The sequence below is a fragment of the Peromyscus californicus genome, unplaced genomic scaffold, assembly GCF_007827085.1.
Source record: "Peromyscus californicus insignis strain IS unplaced genomic scaffold, ASM782708v3 Scaffold_5__1_contigs__length_169319896, whole genome shotgun sequence".
NCBI lineage: Eukaryota > Metazoa > Chordata > Mammalia > Rodentia > Cricetidae > Peromyscus > Peromyscus californicus.
In genome coordinates, this window is record NW_026294573.1 from 55,611,150 (window position 1) to 55,625,160 (window position 14,011).

The 14,011-nt window shown below is 40.5% G+C and overlaps 1 protein-coding gene across 3 annotated transcripts in view; it reads left to right on the plus strand.

Annotated features, from left to right (window-relative positions):
* The window catches only part of LOC128096818 (cytochrome P450 2J3-like), a 38,283-nt gene extending 26,031 nt beyond the window's left edge, over window positions 1–12,252 (plus strand). For all 3 annotated transcript variants that reach the window (XM_052716839.1, XM_052716840.1, XM_052716838.1), the window contains 3 exons: window positions 3,367–3,554; window positions 6,025–6,163; window positions 11,794–12,252. In XM_052716839.1, the coding sequence (XP_052572799.1) occupies window positions 3,367–3,554; window positions 6,025–6,163; window positions 11,794–11,972 (506 nt within the window). In that variant the 3' untranslated portion in view covers window positions 11,973–12,252. The remainder of the gene's footprint in view (window positions 1–3,366; window positions 3,555–6,024; window positions 6,164–11,793) is intronic.
* Window positions 12,253–14,011: the final 1,759 nt, after the last annotated feature.

Consider the following 14,011-nt stretch of genomic DNA (forward strand, 5'->3'; position numbering starts at 1 on the left):
TAACTTTGTTGCTTACATCATAAATCTCTTTCTAGGGCTAGTTACACTCCCTGTATGCAGGCTCCTTTGTCGGTATCTCATGGGTCTACTATCTCCAGTGTCTTGGGACTTCTACTGCAACCCAGCCTTCACTTTCAAATCTCCATGCAATAACCCTTAATGGCCTTCTATTGTTAGATGTTACCTTTCCTCAGTAGCTCTCTCTGAAACTCCAAAGAAAGAATCTCTATGCCCTCCTTCACTCTTCATCTCTCATACCTCCAAATCATGAGGATGGCACTGACAAGTTCAGCTACCAGTTTGTGATGGCCCCTTGGTCCTTTGGATCACATCTGCAGTAGCTTTTGTTTTGCAGAGGCAGGAGACTTGCTTCCTTAGACCTTCTCTTTCCACAAGTTGGAAGCTTAAATAGGTAGGGTCTTAATGTCAGGGAATCCTTTCTATTTTTCAGTGAAGAGCAGTAGGCCTCTCCTTAATAAAGTAAATTCTTTAACAATGACAGGATCTTGTCCACTATGGGCTTTGGGGAAAACATTAAGTTTCTTAGTGCTCTTTTTCTTTCCACAGTATATATATATTTTTTAATTTCATTCCAAACAACTTGCTGTTTTTAGTCATAGAATTAAGAATAACTTGTAATAGCCATGCCACAGAGTTAATGTTATGCTTTCTTTAAATTTTCTATGCAAAAACATTAGCCCACTGTTTTGTTTTTTAATTTAGTCTCAGGAAAGTTCTTGGGACAAGGGCAGAAGGACAACTAGTGGCCTACAACTGAGTTGCTAATAAGACCTTACTTCCATCTGAAAACTCATGATCTAGACCGACAATACTGCCTTTCAGGCTGCTACTTGAATGGCCCATTAAGCTCTGTTTAGAGCAGTGAATCACTCTAACCCAGTATTTCAATGTTTTCCATATTTCTCAAAAATAAGTAAAATATAATGAAGCCTAACATGCTCAGGTTCTTTCTAGTAGCAACCCCATTTCTTTGTACCAATTTCTGTATTAGTTACTCTACTGTAACTAGATCAAATTCCATGACAAAAAGAAAATTATGGAAGGAAGAGTTTCTTTGCTTTATGGTTCCAAGAAAAGACTCCATAAATTTGGAGGAGGCATGTCAGCAGATACACAGAGCAATCACATGTCAACTACACACAGGAAGCAGAAAGAAAACTGGAAATGGGGCAAGGCTGCTAACTTTCAAATCTGACCCCAGTGACATATTTCTTCTAGTAAGGCTACACCTCCTAAAGGTTCCATAACCACAACAGGTATTGCCAACAACATGCATCAAGTGTTCAGATAGATGAGCCTACGGGAAATATTTTTATTAAAGATTCTATAACATGCATCTTGGGTTGCAATTTAAAATGCATGTCTAGCTGAGTATTTAAGTACTAAACACTTTGAATGCTATTGAAGATCAGATTTTACTTCTGTAGCAGAGGCTCCAGAATATCACTAGACTTACATGACAGATATTGCACTCACATTCATTTTGTAATATTCCAGGAGTCAAGTGATAGGACCAAACAGAGAATTCATGGACTGTGAATAGATAAAGCATGTCATACATGAACTACAGAGGTAATTCAGTCATGAGGAAAAAAAAGTTTTGATAACCACTGTAGCATAGATGAGCTTTCTGGACACAGTGCTAAGTTAAGTAAGTAATTACAAAATTGTGCAGACTTTCCTATCCAATTCAAATAAGTTATCTAGAACAGTAAATTTCCTAAACAGAAAAAATTGAATGGAGGATGGTAACCTGAGTGTATTTAGTAAACATTAAGTTACAGTTTCAGAAGAAAATCTCTTGGCAGTTACATACACAATAATATGAATATACTTAGTAATTATTGGTCTGTACATTTAAACATTGTGCTATGAATATCTGTGGTTGGTGGAACACACATTTAAGGCAAGAGTAATACAAGTTTGAGGTTATTTTGTACAAGGGAAGACCCTACCTCAAAAACAAAGCATGGCTACTGTGATAATTTTTTGTTCTATGTATATTCCTGTTTAAGTATTTATAGACTGTAGTGCACTGATAGACGTTTATTTCTCTCACAGAAGAAACATCTAAACTAGACCCTGTAATGCTTTTATTATTCCAAACCCTTTCAACTTGTTGCTGAGTTAAACTCGGAGTGAGGATCAATACTCTCTAAGCTGACTCCCGTGAGGATTGCCTCGATATCCATAGGAAAGGGAGAGGGGAAGGAAGCAGAGAGCCATCTTTACAGAGCTTGTCTCAGGATAAAACTTCATGTCTATTTGCATTTTCACAGACAGTCACATGATCACATTTATTCCAAAAGGAATCTAGGAAATTAAGTTTTTAGCTGGACAACAGTGCTATCTCTATTAGTATAGAAAGTGGGAAATTATATGGGTACAGATAGCTGTTTAAATTATTTCTTATGTTATATAATTTCATGTAATTATCAAAACATACTTAAACAAAGGCCTGTTTACTCTTAGTAGTCAGATGAGGAAACTGAGCCTTGAAAAATGTGAGCAGCTTTAGCAACAACCATGTTCCCTAAGAGTTTATAATGTACCTTCCACTCTGATACATTTCCTTAAGAAATCAGTCTACAGACACTGGAGAGTGAAAGTTTGTATCCTCCCTAGAAATTCATTTCTTGAAACTTAATTACAAGTAGAATGGTGTTAGGAGGTGTTTACCTTTGTGAAGCGCTATAGTGCCTTTAAAAGAGATATGGACAGGCCCGTTGAATTAATCAGCTGCAATTAAAAAGCTACTTCCTGCAATCCTGAACACCTGAGATCAATCCTGGGCAGCTAGAGGACACAAGAAGACAATTGACATCTACAAGTTGTCCTATGGACTCCACTCTTGCACTCCGAACATGTGCAAGAACACACAAATAGAAAAATAGAATAGTTTTTAAATTTTATTTTTAAAAACAGGAACCAAAGAGATTCCTCTCTCCTTATGACACTAGGACACTAGCAGAGCTTTGCCAACTATGAGACAGTAAGTTCATTCTTACAAAAGAAATCTCCTGATGGTAGATTTGTGAGACTCTGAGACTCAAGAAAAAACCAAGCTTTTATTTTTTATAGACCACTAGGTGAAAGGAACTAATTTGCAAAAGCATGAATGGGCCCTGTTATGAGCTTAGCCATGCTGATACCAGCTATTCAGTTCAGGGAAAGTGGAAAGCCATGGTTGTGTTGTAAGCACAGGAAAGTCAGAGTGAAAAGTTTTCTAAAGCAGTCCTTTGAGGAGTTGAGGAACATAGTATTTCTTTGTAAACAAAACATGGGGTGAAATGTAAGGAGGTAACATCATGGAGACACCACCCCCGTCCCCCTGTTTTCTTCCAGAAAAAGTGCAGGCTGAGATTGACAGAGTGATTGGCCATGGGAGGCAGCCAAGCACAGCTGACCGAGAGTCCATGCCCTACACCAATGCTGTCATCCATGAGGTGCAGAGGATGGGCAACATCATCCCCTTGAATGTTCCCAGGGAAGTAACAGCTGATAGCACACTTGCTGGATTCCACCTGCCTAAGGTAACTTTGCACTCTCAATTTCCAATGCTCCAGTCCATCCTTGGCATCATCTGATGAATCTAAACATAAAAAGTAACATGTATTTCTGTAGATGTATCCAACCTTCTTATTAAATAAGAAACACAGAACCAATGCAAAGAAGAAAGCCAAGAGGTCAGAGCTAAGAGCTAAAACCTTACCCTTCCTCCTGCGGTGGTCCTACCTCTCTGAACCAGAGCTACCCCTGTGTTAAAGTCTTTATATAGAGTTCCTGTCCTGCCTTCTCATTGGTTGTAAACCCAACCACATGACCGCCTCCTCACGGCCTGTCTGTATAGGCCTCCAGGTTTTCCATGATTGGTATTAAGATTAAAGGCATGTATATCCAATAATGGCTGTATCCCTGAACACACAGAGACTTACCCAGCTCTGCCTACCAAGTGCTGGAATTACAAGCGTACGCCACCACTGCCCTGCTTTCCTATGGCTTGCTAATAGCTCTGACCCCCTGGCAACTTTATTTATTAACATACAAATAACATTTTAATACAAATAAAATATCACCATATATTTCTGCCCCAAGAAATCATTTAAACTGGGAGGAAGATATTGTTCAAAAAAATTGCTTTCCTGCAATGTGTCCAAGTGATGTTTATGTGTATAGAGGGAAGTATAGAAAGGAAGATTCCTTGGTGAAATCTGCTTTGATTTCAGCAAATAAAGTAAAAGTTGGCTTTATTAGCTGAAGGACATCCTAGCATCTTCTGATGTTACTGTGGCCTCACAGGAGTCAGTAATTCTTTGTCATATCTGTGCCCATAGGTGATTTCCAGGTCTTGCTTACTATCCATAGTTGAGATCTATCTCACGAAGAAAACCAGTCCAAAGTGAAACATTAATTACAAGAAAGGGAGAGATAAAAGGGGGTGTTTGTCAAGCAACCCTGTGCTGAGGATGCTTATGATGTCAAAATGACTTAATTCCCTTTTCATAACAATTGATCCCCACTTTATGCATTAGAAAGTTGTAGTGATATACTGTGTACTCTAATAAACTTGCCTGGAGATCTGAGGACAGAGCCAGCCACTAGATTAGACATAGAGGCCAGACAGTGGTGGTATACACCTTTAATCCTACCACTCAGGAGGCAGAGATCTGTCTGGATCTCTGTGAGTTCAAGGCCACACTGGAAACAGAGCCAGTCAGTGGTGGCACGTATCTTTAATCCCAGCACTGGGAAGCACACATGGCTTTAATTGCAAGAAGTGACATGGCTGGGCAGAGAAAGGTATATAAGGTGTGAGGAAACAAGAACTAAAGCAGTTCAGTTGAGACCCTTTCCAGGTGAGGTTGGCTGTGGCTTGCTCTGCTTTTCTGATCTTTCAGCTTTCACTCCAATATCTGGCTCTGGGTTTTTGTTAAAAGACCATCTAAGATTCGAACAACAGAAAGTAGAGACTCTGGGAATTAAGTTTACCTAAGATCTCTCCACTACAACATACAGCCCCAGAAGAGTTGGGATCCAGACCTATTCTGGCTCTTTGTACTGACTGCTGGGGACTTGCTACATTAGACATTGAAGATCTCTCTTATACTTTTCTTCACTGATCCCTCTTACATTCCCTCTGATCACAGACAAAACGCACAACCCAGCTTAGGATCTCCTCAGGATTTCTGCAGAGAGCTTTCCTGACCACATCACACTCCTGTTCAAGGCACAATTCTTTCTGTTCACCAAATCAAAGTCAGACATTTCTTAGCAGTGACAAAATAAATGCCCTGGTTTCAGTTCAGCTTGGCAGCAAGGAGGTGGTTTAGCAGATTGGTCCTCATGATGGTGGCCAGGAAAAGAAAGAAAGCTTGCAGGAGGCTAACTCCCCACCCCATTTATTCCATCCAATTCTTCAACGTGGGTGCCACATAGTCAGAAAAAGTTTACTGCCATTAGTTAATGATCTATAAAAATGTCCTCATGGCTACTCTCAGTGGTGTTCTTTTCTAATCTCTTAGACAATTATCGATTACCAGAATCCAGAATCAAGATTAACTGCCAGAAGGAGCCTCTGTGGATCTGTAATACTTTGTCATAGATACTCAGAATGTATTGTTACCCAGGAAAGTCTTCAGAGCTGGGACCAGAAGATTCTACCCTAGAAACACAGATACAACCATTCATTTAAACCCAGAGGCAGGCTTCATCATCACATGTTGTTGTAGGAAGGACCTGGTTGATGGTTTATCTTCCCATAAATGGTCAGATGTGGTTTCCCTGGGCACAAGCTGCCCTCTTCCCAAAGACCTGCATTATGTGATAAAGTACAGACTAACAGCACTGTAATATCCTAAGGACACAATTCATCATTGATATGGACTAAAGACAAGATTTTTTGAGGAGCTGAGAGTGTGAAGAATAATGGGAGCTTGGGAACCTCTATCCCTTGTATGAGTCTGTTCCATACATCAAGCCTTGACTCTTTGTTGTCTTCTTTAGGGAACCATGGTCCTGACCAATTTGACTGCTCTGCACAGGGACCCCAAAGAGTGGGCCACTCCAGACACCTTCAATCCAGAGCACTTTTTGGAGAATGGTCTGTTTAAGAAGAGAGAATCCTTTCTGCCATTCTCAATGGGTGAGTTATGTGGAAACAAGTCAGATTTCTGTCTCATCCTTTCCCGTCTTCACCCTAGAGACCTCCACTCTAATTTGAATGTCTCCACAAGACCCATCCAGTGCAGCTGTAAAGTGCTAGTGTTTGCAGCCCTGGATTCTCAGGACACAGCCTTGCTTCAGATCTCTTCTGTCTCACAAACTCTTTCTGGCCTCTGGTTATAATTTTGGTTTCCTTTGTCCTCTTTTCCACTACAGACCCAAACCCTGCCTCCTCTTCACAAAGAAATCTAAATACATGCCATCTTCTCAAAGTATTTTAGTGTCCAAATTAAGTTTTAGTGATGGGCTTTCAAAGGTTAGTATATCAGATTTGGAATGAGATGGGAAGGAGTCATGGGAAGGTGGCTACCTTCTCATTGCAATGGGAATACCAAACAAAAATTGGAACTGTCATTTACATGGCTGGATTGGGTTCTATCCTATAGAACTCCTTGAACAAGTAAGTCTTTTTGTCTTTTATTATTTTAAACATGCTTTAAAATTCTAGTTAGATGCATCTATGTAGTTCAAACTGATGGTCAGGGAAAGATGTAGTGATGACCCTCTCTTGTGTTTTCTACCCAGCCAGTTGTAGCTGTAGTCTTACAGTTGTTGAACTAGCAACAAAATGCTCTAGTTACTACAGTTATTTCCTTCTATGAATTGCACATGTATTTTCAAATAATTCTGCAATTCCTTAGTTCCATAAATACATACTGAGCATGTATTCCTTGTCCAACACACACCTGAGAGCAGGAAAGTAGTGGGAAAGAAGATGAAGCAGAGCTGCTTCTTGTAGCACGTGTCCCACTGCAGCCTTTAAAACTGGAATCAGTGAGCACTGCAGAGCTAATGATACAAACCTAGCCAAATGTGCTGCAGCGAGAGCTCGGCAGATTTTCTCACACTGAAGCTTGTGTTTCCTAACATCGTCTGGAGAAGGTGACTAAAGGATGCCCAGAAGCCACACGGTGGAATTCTGGACTTCACTGATGGTGTCTGGTGGAACTGGTTCTGTTCTCTTTACCTTTCCCTGTGCTTCTGGGTCAACTTTGTTGACCTTTCACAATTCACTTTAATAGGGAAGCTGACAAAATAAAGGACATCTATCCTGTCTTCCTGTTCACAAAAAAATTTAAAAGAACTGAATTACAGCTCAAAGTCTCAGCTACATGTTTCATATATACTATTTATTTTTAGTTACTGAATCAGATACAGAAAGTCGAGAAATATGACTCTTTTATAAGTACTTTATGTGTTGTTTCCTAGGACTTCAGTGAAAGGAATGTTGGTAGATCCCCATGTCTTCCATAGGAAGTTGATCCTCTAGGCCAAGTGAAGACTGCATATATGCATCTCTTCATATTGCAAAATCTTTTCCCCATGGGGGCTTCATGTATCATCCAGTTTAAAAATGTTCTCCTATCCATACCAGCTGTAAAACAAAAACAGCAACACACAGATTCTCACTGATAATTTGCTACTAAGAATTATTTTATTCTCTCTTAATTAGAGGTTCGTTAGCAGACAAATTATCTCAGATAATCATCAAGGTAATGTAGTTGTTAGTAATCCAATAGAAAAGGGACCTTAGTGTCTATTTAGTCAGATAAGCAAACTCCAGTTAAGAGGAGAGATTTTTCTAATGCAAAACCATGAGCACAAGGAACTGGCAGAGCAGATCAGGCTTAAGTTTTCAGTCCTATTTCAGTTCGTTCTCTATTACATATGCATGGCAGCTGACCTCCCCAGTTATAGACCCTTCTGCTTTAGGATTCTATGAGTCCACGGCCTATGTATTAGTTAGAATCTTGCTGTATAACAACTATCCAAAACTGTATTATTTCCAAAGAGCATATTGTCCTCAGAGGTTTCCAGGTCAAATCATTGGCTTAGCTAATCTTGGTTAACCTGACAAACATGTTATCCTAGGCTTCCATATGGTGTGGCTTAAGATCCAAAGAAACATAGCAGGAGCACACAGGCCTGGTAAGATCCAGGCTGGGACTGTCACCCCATGACTTCTGGTGACCTATTAAAATCTACAAGACCAGCCCCAGTTACAGGGGAGGGAAAATTCTAGTCTTTGCAATAGATGTGAAGTCCCAGTGAATATAACAAGAAACCAAGGCAAGAGGGCAGTCAGGTGTTCTGCTTTCAGCATTTCTTTCCAGTAGAGGTACATGAAATTTAGTTACCTGGAGATGCCCAATGAGGACCAGAAGAGGCAAACCTGAAAAAAAACTCCTGGGTTGACAAAGCAGCAGTCTGCATTTTCTACCATAGTCCTGTCTTTGGCATATAGCTGCTTTCCTTCATCATTTCTAGAACTTTCTAAAGACAACATTCCTGTAACTGTTATATTAGGCAGTTTCTCTTCTCTTGGAAAAGCTATACAATTATTATTTGTATGTTATCACAGAAGATAGAAAACTAATTTATAATTTCACACATTCTGCTGATTTATGTCTTCCCATGTTAAGGTCAAGAAATTAATAGATAGCTTCCTATTTGTTAGTATAATTAATATTAATTAATATAATTATATAGATGTAAATTATATTAATGTAGTATTAAATAAGAGTATTTTTTAATTTAGAAGTGGTGTCATAGAACTTAAGGGCAGGGTTAATGAAGATCATTGGCTATAGCCTAGGTCAACCCTCTTATTTTACTCAATAGGTCATTTTTCTGGTTTTTGGTGGAAGGGAAAGGGTCCAAGCAGCCTTTAGCCCAGACTGTGTGTGTCAGCTTTCCCTCACTGAAACAATATCTGAGCTTCTCAGGAGGAAGCTTGGTTTGGCTCATGGTTTCAGAGGTCTCAGTCTGTGGTCATGTGACCTGTGCCTGAGGTGACACAGAGCATTTGTTGAAAGTGTGTAGTGAAGAACATGGCTATCTCATAGGGACCAGGAATCAAGAAAAGGATGTTTCCAGATTAGAGATATCCCATCAGAAGCACAGCTCAAATGACCTACCTTAAGTACACACCTACTTAATATTCCACCACTTCCCAATAGTGCCACAGTTGGCAACCAAGCCTGTAGGTGAAGTCCTTGTCAACAATGATCAGAAAATAACCTACATATATTCAGGTTACATGACCTAGCTGAACACTGTCACATCATTCAAGTTTCCCAGCTGAGTGACTGCCATCTCCAAGGAAGGACTAGATATGAGAACAGGCAGTGCATCTTTGAAGAGATGTACTCTTCGGTGATACTATGAGAGACAAGTTAGTAAAGCCTACCTACAGATTATGTACTCCCCTGGATGGAGGGTGGTGACCGTAAAGGAGGTTTTCCCTTCCCAAATTATTATTCCAATAATTCCAATCTTCCTCAGTCATTGAAATTCTCTATCTTAGTTTGCTATTTGTTGCTGTGATAAAAACCATGAGCAAAAGTAACTTGAAGAAGAAATAATTCATTTAGTTTGTACTTCCTGATCACATTCCATCACTGACAAAACCAAGGTAGGTCCTCAAGGCAGGAACCTGGAGACAGAAACTGAAGCACAAGCCATGGACAGGTTAGTCTTATTGGCTTTTCCCCATGGCTTACTCAGCCTGCTTTCTTATACCACCTAGGACCATGTGCTCAAGGGTGGAACTTCCCATAGTGAACTGGGCCTTTAGTAGAGATAAATAAGCAATGAAAGAGGATAGAAAATGGAAAAATGGAAGAAGTGAAGTGGGTAACTAGTGGCTTTCCAGTTCAAAGACCTGAAAGCCTTGAGATAAGACAAACTTATGATGCAGCCTGTGCCTGAGTATTCAAAGGTCCCTGCAGAGTTGAAGAGAGCTGGAATGTGATGGTCATGAGAAAACACAGCAACACAGTCACAGGGGTTCAGGAAGAGTCAGGCCTGCCAAGTGGCAGGTGCTAGCCTTCTGGACACTATAAGCCATGCTCAGGACAGGTCTTCTCACTTCAATGCCCCACATGCCAGGCATCTCTGAAATGACCTCACAGACAGACCTTGATTTTCTGGGCATCTCTCAGTGAAGATGGTCACTGACTTGGTTACTGTTCTATTGTTGTGAAGACACAGGCCAACTCTAATAAAAGAAAGCACTTAATTGGGGGCTTGTTTATACTTTCAAAGGATTAGTCCATGATCATGATTGCACAAAGCAGACAGGCATGGCAATGCCTGGAGCAATATCTGAGAGCTTTACATGCTGATGCACAGGCAGAGAAGCACAGAGACAAAGAGACAGAGAGACAGAGACAGAGAGAGTGATGGGGCTGGTATGGTTTTTGAAACCTCAAAGCCCACTTCTAGTGACACCTCCTCCAAAAAGACCACACCTCCAGATTCTTCTCAAAAGAGTTTCATTCCCTGGTGACTAAGCATTCAAATATATGAGCTTATAGGGCACATTCTCAATCCAGCCACCACAGTAATCAAGATTACCTATCACACAGGCCAAGCTTTAAATCACATGCTCCATGCTAAACAACTAATTCGCACCTGCCCACCCATGCTCAAAGAGAGGGAAGCGGCTGTTTCATATAACTGCCAAAGGAGGAAAGCTTAGCTTCATGACAAGGAGTGGTTTAGTCACAGTCACACAGGGGGTTGCAGACAGGTCAGGTTATTAACCCTGAGTCCTAATGTTGCATGTTGTGGTATGTGGATCCTTACAGGAGAATCTTGGGAATTCAATGGGTTCTTAGCCGTGCTCTTTATGGCAGGCAACAGGAGCATGTGGAGAACATACATGAATGAAACATGATGGCAAAAACCACAGATGTTACATAAGACACTGACATCATCATCATAACACATTTATGTTTTCTGTGCACCTTTTTGGGTCTGCTTTTATTTTATTAATAATAGTTTTGTCTGAATGCTGGTCTAAGCATCTTTGCTATAGTCTTTATAGATTTCTTTTTCCTGACTTTTTTTTAAACTTTTTTTCATTCTAAAATGTATATTTTTTTTTTTGGAAGAAAGAAAGCACTAGTGGTGGAGGGGACAGCTCTCTTGGCAAAGTGCTTTCTTTGGAAGCAAAGAACATAATTTGATCTTCAGAACTCACAGAAAAACTTGGAGCATGGTACCATGTGCTTATAACCCTAGCACTGGAAATGAAGGGTCTCTTGGGACTTATTGCCAGACCTACATGGCACATAGGACCCTATATAAATACAGGGGTGGGGGTGGCACTTGAGGATCAACACCCATGGCTGTCCTCTGACATCTACACACAATGAGCACACATATGAACAAACACATCCACACAAACATGGGCTTAAAGATGAATTAGAGACTGTGTGGAGTCCTGCAGTGCTGTTGGGATATGTGAGAAGGATGTTCACTGAGGAAGAGAACAGTGGAAAGATAGGGTTGTCCTGGATCATCAGAGATCAACCATGTGAACCCAGACATTCAATAGAGAGACTGACGTGTAGATTGTAGATAGACTAGATATAGACACAAGTATATATGTCGATACATGATACACACACATAGATATAAGCAACATGTGCACGTGTGTATGGCATGAGGTGACATAGAGCAATGGCTCCCAGAGTTGTGAGAATGCCTCCTGCCCAGGTCTTAACTTGAAAAGTTGACTCATCTTTGCCTTTTGTCCTACAGGAAAGAGAGCTTGCCTGGGAGAACAATTGGCCAGGTCTGAGCTGTTCATTTTCTTCACTGCTCTTATGCAAAAATTTACCTTCAAACCCCCAGTCAATGAGAAGCTGAGCCTGAAGTTCAGAATGGGCCTGACCCTTTCTCCAGTCAGCTACCGCATCTGTGCTGTCCCCAGACTGTGATGCTGGAAAAGGAAAGAGAAAAGAAAAGAAAAGAGAATGGCTTGCACTTCAAACCCACTGATGTGTACACACACAGGAGGAGACAGGATGAAGGCAACTGAGGAAAGATGGGAGGATTGGAGAGAGGAAATTGAATCAGATTCCTAGACTGCTGGACTCCCAAGTTGATGCTTGTTATAGGATTTAGGAGCTCATAAAAGTTGCTAAAGTAATAATGACTATTTCCATTTTTAAATTATATGTAAAATGACATGATGTATTAAAATGCTATTTAAGCCAGGCGGTGGTGGCGCACGCCTTTAATCCCAGCACTCGGGAGGCAGAGCCAGGCGGATCTCTGTGAGTTCGAGGCCAGCCTGGTCTCCAAAGCGAGTTCCAGGAAAGGCGCAAAGCTACACAGAGAAACCCTGTCTCGAAAAAAAAAAAAAAAATGCTATTTAAGTCATAACTCAAATCACAAGGGTGTGCCTTCAAGTCTCTTCCTTTCTCCTGTTGTAGACATGGATTTACTCCTGGACTTTTGAAAGGGTTCATTTGGAAATGGTACCAAAAGAACATAAGAGTTAGAACTGGGCTTCTGAGAGCAGTCACAGAAATAAGACTTGAAGGCTCTCTTGTTTGGAAGGCCTATAGCTGCCTTATCTTGCTCTGCCTCTGAGAGGTCCTCCTGGAAGTCAGGTAGAAAGGGATGATTCACTCATCTCACACAGACAAAGAAAACAAACACCATTGAAACAGTTTCTGTGATTTATATATTGTAGCTGGATCTTACACTCCGATTCAGGGCCAGGGAACATGTAGTTACCAATAAGCAAACCATAGAAGCAAGTTTGGGGAGAGAATGGTAAAGATTTTCTGTCTTCAGATACATGAGTCAATATGGGGCCCTTGGGATTGTTGGGAGTTCTCTGTCTGTTGGTCTTTGATGCTGTTGATCTGGGTGCAAAAACCATGGCTCTCATCTTAAAGGGAACAAGAAACAGTTTATTCTGGATCCATTTTGAGGGACCATGGCCCAGGAACACAGGTTTAGGTTATCACAAAGTCCATGTTCCATCAAAGAAGCAGTTGCATCAAGTTTTATGCTTTTACAAAACAAAAACGTCATGTATCAAAACACGTCTAAAATACTCTAGAGGTACATCAGAGAAGTGATTACAACAAGATGGGGGAGGGTTCTCTACAGGTCTTAGATGCGTCCTGATAACAATCTCCCCTTTTAAATTGGTAGAAGACAGAGGATCTGAAAAGTCCATGAATTCCAAATTTTTTATCTATTCATCTCAGGATGTGAAGTCCCACACAGAATTTAGCAAGGAATGGCTGGGTGTTCCTGGGGGTTAAAGCTGGTCCAAGATAAGGTAATTAGCCTTGGACCTGTAACATTCCAACCTCTCTCAAAAATACTGAACTTCTAACCAGTCAATCAGTCTTTGCAGATACAGCTTATTTTTAGGAATTTTTATTCACAGTGCAAATACTAGGAAGTTAAATGACAGGTCAAGGGGGGTACCACCATCACATTGATGGTGTCTATCTTGATATGGTGTCCATGTGATGACATTATACCTCTCCCTTGGTCTCATTTGTCTAGTAAGTTTGGGGCCTGGTTTTCCTGATAAGATTTCAGTATATCCATGTGTCCCTACAGTACAAATTCACCCCCAGTGAATAAACAGGGTGACATTCTTTCTACAAATAGCAAATCACTCATCAGTCTGTGCTGTTTGGGTAGTGACAGTCAGATGGTGCTATTCATGCAAGTCCGCAGTCATCCTCCAGCTTCAAAACAGAGTCAAAAGCTGCTTGTGAAATGAAGTCTTTCTAGGCAACAACAACAATAAAACCATTATTTTACAAGGTATGGAGTATGAGGTCAGAACATAACCTAATCACAACACACTGAATGTAATTAATATAAAAATTTTAGGAGCATCAGCCTGATACCAGAAAGTAATGGAACACAGGACCAAGTATCATGTAACTGAAATGAACCAGAACATTTGGAACACATTCACTGTGATTCCTAATGGAAATTT